This window comes from Thunnus albacares, chromosome 8, assembly GCF_914725855.1.
Source record: "Thunnus albacares chromosome 8, fThuAlb1.1, whole genome shotgun sequence".
NCBI classification, from domain to species: domain Eukaryota; kingdom Metazoa; phylum Chordata; class Actinopteri; order Scombriformes; family Scombridae; genus Thunnus; species Thunnus albacares.
Window position 1 is genome coordinate 12,105,383 of NC_058113.1, and position 12,803 is coordinate 12,118,185.

The 12,803-nt window shown below is 42.0% G+C and overlaps 1 protein-coding gene across 4 annotated transcripts in view; it reads right to left on the bottom strand.

The window, feature by feature from the left end:
* triob (trio Rho guanine nucleotide exchange factor b) overlaps positions 1-12,803 on the bottom strand; it is a 109,784-nt gene continuing 96,981 nt past the window's right edge. For 3 of the 4 annotated variants that reach the window (XM_044358223.1, XM_044358224.1, XM_044358225.1), the window contains 22 exons: positions 12,564-12,659; positions 12,014-12,162; positions 11,767-11,833; positions 11,552-11,655; positions 11,332-11,401; positions 11,050-11,139; positions 10,800-10,892; positions 10,629-10,679; positions 10,312-10,389; positions 9,798-9,989; positions 9,423-9,600; positions 8,217-9,109; positions 6,930-7,180; positions 6,698-6,827; positions 6,558-6,585; positions 6,210-6,372; positions 5,937-6,058; positions 5,668-5,737; positions 5,061-5,261; positions 4,802-4,940; positions 4,420-4,606; positions 1-2,945 (listed from right to left, as the gene is read on the bottom strand). In XM_044358223.1, coding sequence (XP_044214158.1) covers positions 2,518-2,945; positions 4,420-4,606; positions 4,802-4,940; positions 5,061-5,261; positions 5,668-5,737; positions 5,937-6,058; positions 6,210-6,372; positions 6,558-6,585; positions 6,698-6,827; positions 6,930-7,180; positions 8,217-9,109; positions 9,423-9,600; positions 9,798-9,989; positions 10,312-10,389; positions 10,629-10,679; positions 10,800-10,892; positions 11,050-11,139; positions 11,332-11,401; positions 11,552-11,655; positions 11,767-11,833; positions 12,014-12,162; positions 12,564-12,659 — 3,780 coding nt within the window. In that variant the 3' untranslated portion in view covers positions 1-2,517. Of the gene's footprint in view, positions 2,946-4,419; positions 4,607-4,801; positions 4,941-5,060; positions 5,262-5,667; positions 5,738-5,936; positions 6,059-6,209; positions 6,373-6,557; positions 6,586-6,697; positions 6,828-6,929; positions 7,181-8,216; positions 9,110-9,422; positions 9,601-9,797; positions 9,990-10,311; positions 10,390-10,628; positions 10,680-10,799; positions 10,893-11,049; positions 11,140-11,331; positions 11,402-11,551; positions 11,656-11,766; positions 11,834-12,013; positions 12,163-12,563; positions 12,660-12,803 lie in introns of those variants that run through there. The other variant, XM_044358226.1, reaches the window with a different exon arrangement.

Sequence of the window (12,803 nt, forward strand, 5' to 3'; positions counted from 1 at the left end):
AGTTGTTCCTTGTACGTTTAATGGCAAAATAACAGAGGACAAAATAAAATATTTACAACATGTAGTAACATGTAAACACAATCTTCTGTACAAAGAAATATACATGCAAAAGTAAAAATAAGTCAGAATAAGACATTCAAAATGACATTGCTGCAGTCTTGTTCTATGTGTATTTAAAATATGACATTAGTTACTGTATGAGGTTTACATCCTGGGTGCGGGCAAACTGCCCGTCCCTCTCTGTACATCTTTACATCATGAAGTGGTTGAGTTTCCCAAAAGGCATTTTATTACTTTGATCATATTTTCCCTTGTGTAGGCTTTATGAGAATTTGATAAACTGATTAAGATGATTTTGGGAAACCCAGATCCACAACAATAAATAAAAATGACACAAAATGAGACTTTGACTGTACAGACCGACAGAGTCAACATATTTTTGACTTCTTTAACATTAAATCAGATTATCTGACACAGTAACTCTCACAACCTTCAAATTAAATAAGAAACAATGTATGTTTTTAGTTTCACTCACCTCTCTAGGTTGACTCACTCAACTGGCACTTAAAAAAAAAAAAAAAAAAAAGTTTTCAACAACTTCTCAACCTAAAGACACCAATGCATTTTAATGAAAATAACTGGAAGCGATCTCTTTCATGGCAGATACCTGTTAATGCTGATGGATATTTATCAAAAGGATATATTTGAAATTTTGGTGGTGCAAGATTTGGGTGTCTGTCTCCTAAAAAGGATAATGCATTCTGCGATCATTTAAAATCTGTGGTGAATGGGCATTTTGTGTCCAGACCTATTACTTGGTAAGAATATCAAGCAAGTCGGTCTTGTGGTGCCGAAACTGAGATGCTAAAAAATCTAGCAACATACACCAGTATCTACCTACGGAAGCCAAACAAACTCACACAGCAAACCACTTTGTGCACAGCTTGAAAAAAGACAAGTGAAATATTAGTTGTTTTTTTTTCAGCAATTAAACCACCAAACAATTTCTTATTACAATAAGAATAAATAAAGCCAGACTGAACCTATGTAAACACTCACATGTGTGGGTTCAGTGTGGTCTGTTATAACTTAACATGAGAAATCATTAAAACAAAAAAACACATATTAGCAGGAAAACAGAGCATAGTCAACTTTGGTATTGTTACAGAAAATAAAAACATAACAATGACAAAATGAAAGCATAAGTGCCTATATTTTATAGATACACATTTTTATACATTATTTCCGAAAAACCCTCCTCTTGCCTGGGGTTTTGCAGATATTAATACTGAACTTAATACATAAGAGTTAACACAATACAGACATCTATTGCAGTACCAGGTACGTACATGCCTTTTGAAGAATACGGCTACAACACAAGTCTTCATAAATAGTTGCATAAATGTTAAAGCTGCAACATTGCACATGGGAATTGATGCAAAATATGAGTGCATTTCTAGTAGCGGTTTGTTCAGTGAGTGAAAATCCGGCTGTTGAGGGTCCCCAGGGAGATCCTGGACTTGCCTCTCCAACTGAATGGACTCACTAATACTCTGCAAATTAAATAGCTTTTGTTCATTTGAGACAAATTCTTCAAAATGAGAGTGAAAGGCAGGAATACTTTATTTACAAATAAGGCGGATGCAGGTTGAAATCTGAGAAGAATCTTTGCCGAATACCTTTAATATAAGTTAATTTAGTTTCGATTTGTGTCACAAACTGAAATGATTTCTTGTTTTGAACTTAAGGGGGGTATAAAGATAAGCACAGCTATTGCACTGAAAGTAACTACAACGTGTTCCTGGAAAACATGGTTTTGGTCTTCATCTTGTTCTTGGAAAAGTGCACCCTGCTGATGGGTGCTACTTTGTTCATACATCTCATTCCTCTTGTTTTCTCTCTACTTAACTAACCTTTGTTTTCCAAAAGGTATGAATAAAGACAGTTCTCTGTTTCCTCGCTGTACATGGTATCATTTACAAAAAGTAATCTCTCATTACAAAAAAGCATTTTCTTGTGTTCAACTGAAAGCAGCCTGAATTTAGTCTTATTATACAGTATTCTATTTTTCTCTGTTTAACACTGTCCGAAACGCAAGACTTGCTCACGCTGGCTTGTTGAGAAAGCTTGGTTTTTCTCCCTGCCAAGTCAAGGTTTGAAATCTCACACAGATTCAAACAGTTCATTTGTTGTGCAGGCATAATGACAATATGCCAAGGTTAAAGAGGGGAGGTGGGGAGAGAGTCAAAGGGTTTATCAGCAGAGGTCGGTCAGTCAGCAGCAGCAGGACTTTTGTGGCTTAGTGAGGGTAAAGGGGATCATTGTGAGAATGTTGCTGGTGGCGGTGGTGCTCTCAGTAGGTTTTTAACACAGCTTAACGGAAACTTGTCACTCATCCATTATGGTTTGCTGGACAGGCAGGAATTCTGATGCAGAAACATGCAGCTACATGTTGTGGAGAACAGGTATCCAGTTCTGTAGCTTCAACTTTCTGTTGGTGATCTGGTGTCCTGTCGGTCAGATGTGGTTGAGCAGGCGGCTGTGAAGGAAGGCCTTTATGCTGCCTATGGGCCGAACATCGTTCTGGTGTTTCCGTCTCTCGATGAAGGAAATTAATCTGGAGGTGTCCAGATGTGAGGTGTGATGATTCATAGATGGAGGCAACGGTGGTGGCTGTGTGTGATTTAAGGTGGCATGTCCAGTGTCTCTGTTAATCACACCTCGAGGCTGGAGCCATGGCTCCTGCAGGCAAGACGCTGCAGAGGGCCGTCGCTCCGGCTCGCCCTGGAGCAGCAAGCAGACAAAATCCCTGGCGGCGGGGCTCACACCCTGGAAGTAGTCCTCGGGGAAGCTGAAGTCGAGGCGACAGATGTTCAGACAGGTCTCCTCCAAACTCTCATCCAAGAAAGGAGAGGCGCCACTCAGTATAACGTAGGTCACCACCCCTGTAAATTATTCAGCCAATCAATACACCAGCAAATGAATCAATAAATATCTCTCACTGGGTTTTTTTTTTTTTTTTACCGCAACGTAGGGTTCAGGTCATGATATTGTCTGTATTTTGAACATAAAAATAAAACAAATATTTAAAATAAAATAAAAACTTTACTGGTACATAGTTTTTTTTGTTTGATACGTCAGGGATTTTTGGTCCAATTAATACATTAGGCGGGAAATTCAAATCAATACAGCTCAGTGACAGCATCAGCACAGCTGTCAGAGACACTTAGAAAATGAAACGAAAATATCAGGGCGGTACCCAAAAACGGCACAAGAAATATCTGTAATTTTCCACCAAACTTACGAAAATCACTACTATATTTGGAACGGTAAATCCTGTCAGACGTGACGAATGACACAGCATGTTAACAGGTGGGTCCCTGCATAGTTGACAGTGTTTAGCTACTATACAGTTATCGACCATTTTGGCAAGATGAACAGTTATTAAACAGCCTTATTGTGTGAAGTTAGTTACCCTTTATGTTATGCTGAGTTTTTTTCCAGAATAATATAATGTTATAAGGCTTTCATATAGCCTAACCTACGGGGAATTTGTTTTTAGGCACAAAAACAGCTATAGCCCACACACAGAGATAAATATAGCTACTGCAACACAAGTGTCATAAATACATGATAGGCTATTTCATAAATAAAAACACAATCTATATTAAAAATGTTAACAGAATGTTAAAAATTCAGCTTCAGCACCAGGACAGGGAGAGTGCAGGCCCGCAGCTTCACCATCCAGTCAGGGGACAGGGAGAGTGCATGTATAACATGTATACACAGTTGACACAGATTTTTATTGATCTGTATTGAAATGTTTTGTTAGAAGAAATAAATTGCTTATAAAAGGTAAAAGCTTGTACACAGTACAGTTCTGTAAGTAGTATTGAGTATTTGATTATTAAATCCTGCAATCTGCGACAATGTGTAATGGGGAGGAATCAAATGTATCTTTACAGATGCAGGGTCAGCACCTTTACAGCAGAGCGAGTAAAGGTGCTGACCCTACTCCCCTACTGACACTATTGACCTTACTTCATTAAGGGCCCACTCAAGGATAGCCACGGGGGGGGGGGCCCTGCACAGTTACGTTACGGCGCTGATCTCTCATATCTCATTGGTAGTGAGGCTTTTTACTCAAGACTAGAGAATAATGTGCCAGGTTAGATTAAACAGTGACACTATCTCTCTGCTTGGGAGAATATGCTGTTTTATTGTATTACTTTCACCATTTATTTTCTACCTACGTATGTAACAGAAGAAGTTCCCCTGAAGCTAAATTGATGTATTATGTAATTTAGTATGAGTGAGATGTCTCACTGTGACATTAGCCACCATGAGACATCAAAACATATGCTATAACACAGAACTGTGTATTGCTAAATTACAAACTACTCGCACATGGTTACAGACCTAAGCTCCAGAGGTCAGACATCAGAGATGCAGGCTGACCCAGGACCAGCTCAGGAGCGGAGAACTCCGGGCTCCCCAGGAGAGGATGGATGTAGGAGGAGGGAGGGTTCAGCTGAACGGCATCACCAAAGTCTGTCAGCTTCACCACCGGCTGGGAAGACGCATGTTCCACCAGAATGTTCTCAGGCTGCAGGAGCAGGGAGAAAGAATTTTGGACATGAGCGGCAGATACCCTCAACACCAGCACACTGGGCCTACATGGGATTAAAGATATTAATCCTGTGTATGCTGTTTGTAAAAGAGGTACAATAATGCAGTTCAGCTTGCAGGTGAACGCTGAGTGCAAGGTGCAGCGAGGTGTGAGATAAGAATATGTATGTACTTTGAGGTCGAGGTGTGCTATCCTCCAGCTGTGCAGGAAGTGAAGAGCTTCAAGAATATCTCTGAGGTACAGAGCTACTTTCTCTTCCGTCAGGTTGCCCCAGCTCACTATGTAGTCCAGGAAACGTCCTTGGTCAGCCCTGAAAACAGCAACACATAATACAGGATTTTAATCTGTTGTTCTGAGATTTTTTTCAAAGATACATTTTTTCAAACAATGCAGGGTCACAACAGCAACATGGAGCCACTTCTGCACTTACATCTCCAACACAAGGATGTAGCTGTTGGCCGTCTCATACGTGTCCAGCAGCTTGACCAGGTTGGGATGGTCCAGGGACTGTAGGAGTCTGATTTCCTGCAGCACCTGCTCTCTACGCAGCAGCTTCTTGTTAACATGTTTTGCCGCTATTGTTCGCTTACTGCCTCTCTGGTCACACCGCTTAGTCACTGAGAACCGGCCCCTGGGGAGCATAAAAGACAGTTAACAGAATATCTGAATACCCCTTTAATACTGTGTGGTACCCTTATACCTATAGAGGTTTGGGGAATGAGACATACTTACTTTTCTCCCTCACATTTACTGTATTTATGATGTGTTTCTCTGGACTTGATTTAAAGGGCAAAATTAGATGAAGATGATACACTCGGATTTGTCAGATCATTCTACTTCAGTTGATTGACTGAATGTGGTCAGTAAGCAAGAAATTACATAACCTCCTCATTCAGTTCTTAGTCACCACTTCCTAACTGCCACTGGCGATAAAGTCTGTAATGTAGATTAAACTAGCTTTGATGTGGTCATTAAGCACCACATGATAGTCATAGTAAGAGTTGAGATTTATGGGGGTTTTATCGGTGCATTCTTACCTTCCTAATTCAGTGATGTCTGTGTAGTGGGACTCAAAGCTGCTTTTCCAGAGAACTTCACTGCAATCATCTGGAAACAAGTAGAAGTTTTTTAGCATACTAAACAGTAACTTAAATTTTTTCTGAGTGGCCTATTTAAATAAGACTTCTTTTTCAAAAGCCCTAATTGTTAATACCACAAAGTACCCATTAAATTTTACAGAACAAACCCAGGTAAATCACAGAGAAATAAAGACTTTGAGGGTTCACACCATGCCAGAACAACTCACCTGAGACTCTGAGGCTGGCAGAGGAGGTGACGGAGCCTGCTACATTCGTGGCGACACAGGTGTACACACCGCCATCCTCTACAGACACTCCCAGGATACGCAAAGCTGCTTCTCCTGTCTCACTGTAGAAACAGAGGATGATGGGGGACAAACCATGAGACACATACTCTGCAATGATCATGTTTTCTAATGATAACTGAATTAATGTTAAGTTCTACACAAAAAGAAAAAACTTTAGGAGGAACTTAATTACATTGGAACTCATTATATCACCTGTAAGTGATGCTGTAGTGTCCATTGTTGCTCAGAGTGTTGTTGTCTGGTCCCCGCCAGGTGACGGTGGCTCGGGGTCGACCACACACTTTACACCTCAGAGTAACACTGTCGCCGCTCTCACATGTTACATCGCTAACTGGGATGAGGAACTCTGGAGGAGCTGGAGAGGAAGAGTAGACGTCAAAGTTGATGAGAGAAAGTGATACTCTATCTTGAATCCCAAAATTTGAAACATATTTCTACACATGTTGGAAGTTACGATTTTCAAAGTAACAGCCCAAGACAGGAAGGAATATATGTAGATCATTTTAAAAGAACTTAATGACAGCAACAATGTGTACATACCATCATAGATGAAGTTGGGATTTAGAAGCTGTAATGAAAACGCAAGGACAAAGTTAGATTTCTTGCAAAAGTCAAAATGTAAAGAGAGGAAATAAATAAATTAAACTTTTAACTCAGTGAAAGTTCTTCACACTCTTCACCTTGACAGAGACTTTGTTGGCCAGGCCGTCCTGAGACTTTCGGTAGCCGTTCTCCATCTTCCTGCCCTCCTTGTCTCTTTTCTCAGATTTTCGGCGGATACGGAGCGCTGTGTGCCATGATAATGATTTTCTAAACCAAACAAGACCAAAAGAGAGAATTTTCATTTTTTACTCCTTTTATGACTTTGCTTGTCTTTGTCTCAGGCACAGGAGAAATGTCACTTATTCTTACTTGATGGTTCCTTCGGGGAGTTCAGGGGTGATGGAGGATGAGGTATGTCCTAATACATAGCCAGGGATCCAGCCCTCAGCGGCAGGACAGTGCTCGTTGGCCGCCCGATACACCAGGAACATGCTCTGCTGGTTGCTGGCTAGGATTTGGACCACCTCACCCTGCAACACACTGATCTCATCCTCCTTCACTGCCACATAGTCCTGGGTCACCAACATGGTGGACACACTGCTGCTGCTACTGCTTTCACTCTGTCAGAAGAGGAGAGGATTGGAAGGCATTAGACTCCAATTATACACCACTGCTTAAACACAGAACTGAGTGTGAGACTGTACAAGCTCTCAAACCAACACATTTGCACTGACACACACACACACACACACGCCCAGATACATGCACATACTTCCGGAGAATGGACGTACAGTAAGTGTATCAGTAGCTTCACACCAATCAAATTCTTGATTTGATTGACAGTAACACACACAATTAAACTTGCTAATATGCTTAATGCATGCATCACAGGAAGCATTGCAAATTGCTTTTTATCTTGCAGAGGTATGATTTAAGCCATCATTTAGGTCTACAGTGACGACTGACAAGTCACTATATAAGACAGATGTTAAGTTCTGAGAAGTTGTGAAGCAGATGTTAGGATCCCCAGATCACAGACGCCGTAATAAGGAACTTTGTGTTACCAAGGACAGGCAAATAAAAAAGATTGCTGAGAAGAAATACAGAAGGCACTTTATCAGTCTGCAGACAAATAGCAGGCTGAAGTGAAGCAAACGGAAGTTGGTGTAGTTGTGGAGCTAAACATAGCAAAGTTTAAATTAAACCGGTTTACAGGACAATAAGAGAAAGAAGGTAAAATGTCAAAGAACTTCTCATACATGAAAAAGTTCAGAGATTCTTGATTATTTCTGTAGGAGAATTAATGAAAAAGATGAGAGGAAATTTTGAAATCATTTGGTGACTGTTAGTGCCTATTGGCTGCAGTTGAGAAGCAAACAAATAAGCTCAAATAGAGTGTCTAAGGAAGCAGCAACAGTTGCTCTATGAATCAGATCCACACTGTTAGTATATTCTGGGAGAGCCAGAAAATTCTCTCTCACACACAGTTGGTGAAGTTAGTGCACTCAGATAGCTGTTAATCTCCAGTGTAGTAGTCGTTGCGTGTGCAAGCCATTCTCAGCGGCAGGGTGACTGACCGACAGCCAGTCAGTGAGGGCGGGGTTAGTGACTGGTGAGTAGCTTCACTGAAGCCTTGGCCTCGACTTGACATCTTACCCCGTTGCTTTGGGTGGAGTGTATGGACTGCTCGCTGGTGGAGGAGCAGGTGCTCATGCGGTCTAAGTCCTTACTGTGGGTGGAGTGGCGGTGATGAGAGGGCGTCCCATGGCTTCCTCTGCCCAAAGAATCTCCTCCGCCACCACTGTCACTGAGGTAGGAGAAGGAACTAGGCCGGCTGCTAGGAGAGGGAGGCATAGCCGGGACCATAGACCAGAAAGAGTTGCCTTTATGAGCTGGGCTGGTGGGGACAAAAGCCTCCTTTCCTCCTCCAGGAGACTGAGGTGAAATCAGAGGGGAAACTGTCCCGACTCGAGGGCTTTTGAGAGGCAAATTCAGAGGAGCCACAGCCATCTGTGGTATACCAGCGGGTTGATGTTTCTGTGTTTCATCATAGCCTCCCAGACCTTGTCTGGCACTTCCCTCCATGCTGCCTGATGGTCTGTTACTGTTATTACAGTTGCTTCCATGAGGACCATCCAGCATCCTCATCTTAGGGACCTCTGAGGCTAACAGCTCTCCATTTGTGGTGGGGTCTGAATACGGGTTAGAGGGGAGGGACTGAGGGGTCTGAGGGTGGCAGGGTGACCACATACCTGCTGATCTGTCGGGCCCCTCGGGGCCTGGGGGATGGTGATGGTGGACGGGCTGGGGGAGGCGTGAGGATGGCTGGGGGATTCGGGAGGGTCGGGAGCGAGGGCCACAGAGAGAGGAGGAGCTGCCCCCCGATCCTCCAGAGCCACCGCCGCCACCTCCCCCTCCCATGTTGGAGGTACTGTTGGAGCTGCTGCCTCCTGGCAGGCCTCCGGTACTACTGCTGCTGCTGCTGGGTGGACCACCAGGCCCACTGCCACCCACATGGTTCCTCTGGTACTCTATGGGGGATGTCAGAGCTGTGGGAGATGATGAAGGGTACAGTTTTCAGATTCAGTATTTCACTCATGTTGCTAAATTATAAAATTATATGTGTGTAACATAAATGACTTTAATGAGAACAAAAGATTATTCAGTTCTAAGAGTTTGAAGAAGTTCTAGAAAATCTTTAAAACTCAAACATAATGCTATTCTGAGTTGTGCACATTTTCAGCATTAGACCTACAAGGGCTAACTATAGTTTCTACCATTTTCTATGTGCACTGAGCCAACATCATTTTGATGTAAGTTTGTAATGTTCTGTGCACAGTAATAAACACACCAGTCTCTTACCATTGAGGAAATTGCGCTGGTTTTCCAGTATCTGGCTGACCTGGTGGAGCCAGACTTGACTGACTCCAGGGCTCGTTGAATGGAGGGTGTACCTCTCCATGTTGCCACTGGATGATCTGGAAGTCAGTGTGAACTTGCAGGGGTCTTCTGCATTTTCCTCTAGACCCAACCAGCTCACCTGAAGTGAGGATACAGGAATGGAGAAAGAGAGAGGAAGAAAAAGAGTGGTGGGGATAAAAAAGGTAAAAGGACAAAGATGGAGATATTTACATTTGTAAAATGAACTTGACAGTGGCTTCTTGATGTTGGGAATTGTGGAGGGAAGACATTTAGCTGTAAGTGTATCTTTCTGCCATTTTATTGAGCTGCACTAACTTTGATGCTGTTCTTGAAGAGGTAGCCAGGAGTAGAGAAGCCCTTCTTTTTGTCCAGGGGCTCACTGAATATAACAATCTGCTCAAACAGGAAGACTCTCCTTTCTTTCATTCTGGACAGAAGTCCTCCATCCTGGTCTGAAACCATGAAGGTGTCTTGGAGGAGCAATCTCCCCTGAGCTACGATTTTACCCTAAAAAAAGAAATAGAGCAGAGAAAACGGAAATAAGGGGGCAGTGGTGGAAAGTATGCTCTGATAAAAGCAGAGCGGAAGCACACCATGTACCTGTTTTCACAGGGCAAAACAAAAACAACCTCTAACTGCAGACATACCACCTCCTGTACGTCTACCATATCTGTGAAAAAAAATGAGCGCACACTGACACCTGGTGGCAGTTCACTAAAATTAGAAATTGATTTGCAGGGTATAAACTTATAAACTTAACATGGCTACATTATTTAAATTAGACAAGTTATCCAAAAATACACATACAGAGTATAAAGAGCAATCTTACATCAAAGCCTTGAAGACGCCCAACATTCATCATGTCATTGCAGCGCTTGGGGACCACACACATCACCTCTACAGCTTTCTAAAGTAGAACATGAAAGTAAAACAAACTTTAAGAGACAAGTTGCTCGTATGAAATTGAAGTAAAATGAGGAAAAGAGAAAACGAGAACAATTCAGTATCTGAGATGGCTCTGTAAATTATTCAGCCTTATCAATATAAGAATGTAATATGAATCTTGTCAGGTGTGGTTCAAGCAGTTACGTAGCAGTGTATGCACTGGATTAGTGTTTGAGTTGAAAACTGGGCAGCACATCTTACCTCCAGCTCTGTTGTATCCATGCCAGCCTTCTTAGAAATTTTGTGAAGATCCTGTGAAACAGTTAAAATATATTCAGAAACAGTGATTGTGTTGATCAACATGTTCAATATGGACATTTTTACTTAGCCTTAATGCTGCCTGCAGAATAATAAACACTGTGGTGAATTTACCTTCAGTAGTAGCTGGTACTTCATTATGCGCTGGACTGGTTTGATTAGAAGATCAGTGATCTGCAACCTGTGGCCCAATCGCTGCTTAAGGTCCTAGTAAAAGATAGGAATATCATTGTCTCTAAGAGGGACTAATCACGTGGACAATACAACATGGATAATCTGCTTACATATTTAACAAAATAAGCACATTTACTGTAGGTTTGGTACTGTAGATTTAAAATTATGCAAAATGGCTTAAAAATCTTACTTCAAAGTAAGTGTCAATGTACTCTGACACAATGTGCTCAGATTTAGGCTTGTTCTGGCAGTACACGATGTACATGTGTAGCCTCCGCTCCTGCAGTTAGAACAAAGCCAGAAAACAGAGGTAGATTGAAATGAAATGAGAAGAAATATCACACAGGAAAATGACATTTTTTTCTTCCTCAGTTTTAAATTCAATAAAATACATTTCATATTCTTACAATAAGTACAATATACTGTGCATGTGACACAAAACCAGAATGTAAAGCAAATGTGAATAACTCACCTGTTTGACGAATAAAGAAGCCAGTCTGTCAGGATCCTCCAAACACTTCTCAAGCTCACCCAGAAAAAAACTATGGACCAGTCGAGAGAGAAACACATTATTTTAGGAACAAGCCAAGGGCCATAGTATTATTTTTTTCATGTGATGTTGTATTTCCTCAAACTGGGGCAGATAATAAACTTTAACACTTTGTAGGGCAAGTTAATTGATACAGACATACTCTTTGTGCCAGTCATAGATCTGATGGATGTTTCCAAAGACGATCTTGTCTTTTCCTCTCATGTCATCGGGAACTCCTTCCTCTTTCATCCGACTCATGTAACCCTGAGGTGAGGAGAGTCAACTCATGTGTAAAACATTCAGCAAACGCCAACTAAATAACAATCTCTGAAAGCTGATGTTCAGATACTTTATATTATGTAATTCCTTTATTACCTCCACCACTGATCCCAGGTCTCTGACATAGTCTCTCTCGGTCTCCACCAGCTCCAGCAGCACATAACTGAGAGACAGAAAACAGAAATTGTCACTGTGTAATACAAATGTTATGCACTCAGCTGTGGATGAACATCAGAAATGTTCCATATAAGCACACAAACTGAAGACAAGCATAATTAACAGGTTGAACTCAAGTAGCTTTTGTTTATCAAAACGCTTAACAGGACACAGGCTTGTAACTCACTGTCGTCTCTTGAAGAAGCCAGACTTGCGCTCATCCACCTCGTCGATGGGTGAGGAGGAGGAGAGGAGGGAGTTGTCGGAGGGGTTGAGGGAAGGAGAGCTGCTGTCGCCTTGCTCCACTGACAGAGAACTGGGACGATCCTCCAGTGACTGAGGAGGGGAAAGTTGGGGAAGATTGAGAGAAGGAGCACATGAGGGAGAAACAGAGGGATGAAGAGGCAGAAGAAAAGAGAAAGGCAGAAAAAAGCATACGGTAAAAGAGTTGAAAGAGGCTCAGAGTGTTTACAGTACTAGAGAAATCGTACTGCTTTTAGTTTGATATGCGTTGGGATATTGGCCAGTGTGCGATGCCCATTTGTTGGAACAGAGGACAGCTGGCATAGTGAGTCACAGTCCTGACAGATGACTGGTAGGCCAAGATGCTATTCTCTGTCAACAGCACCAGAAGAAAGTATGTGTGCTTGTATGTGCATCGATCAGAATTTCTTTGTGTACAAAAATGTGCCACATTTGCATGTACTTGTGAGTATTGTTTATGATTTCTATCTCACCATTTTGCTCTTCACGAGCTCCTCAATGGCACTGACCAGTTCAGCAGCACTGGGTGTCTCTGAACTGCTGGGACGAGCGGACAGACGGGATGCGGACTGAAAAAGAGAGAGCAAACAAAAAGACATACAGAAAGTTAAAGTTTAAGGTACAAAACAACATCTATATCAGTCAATGTGCTTTAACAAATGTAAAACTTGGGAGTGCTGCATGCATGCAGGAGTTATACGGACTCAAAGGCA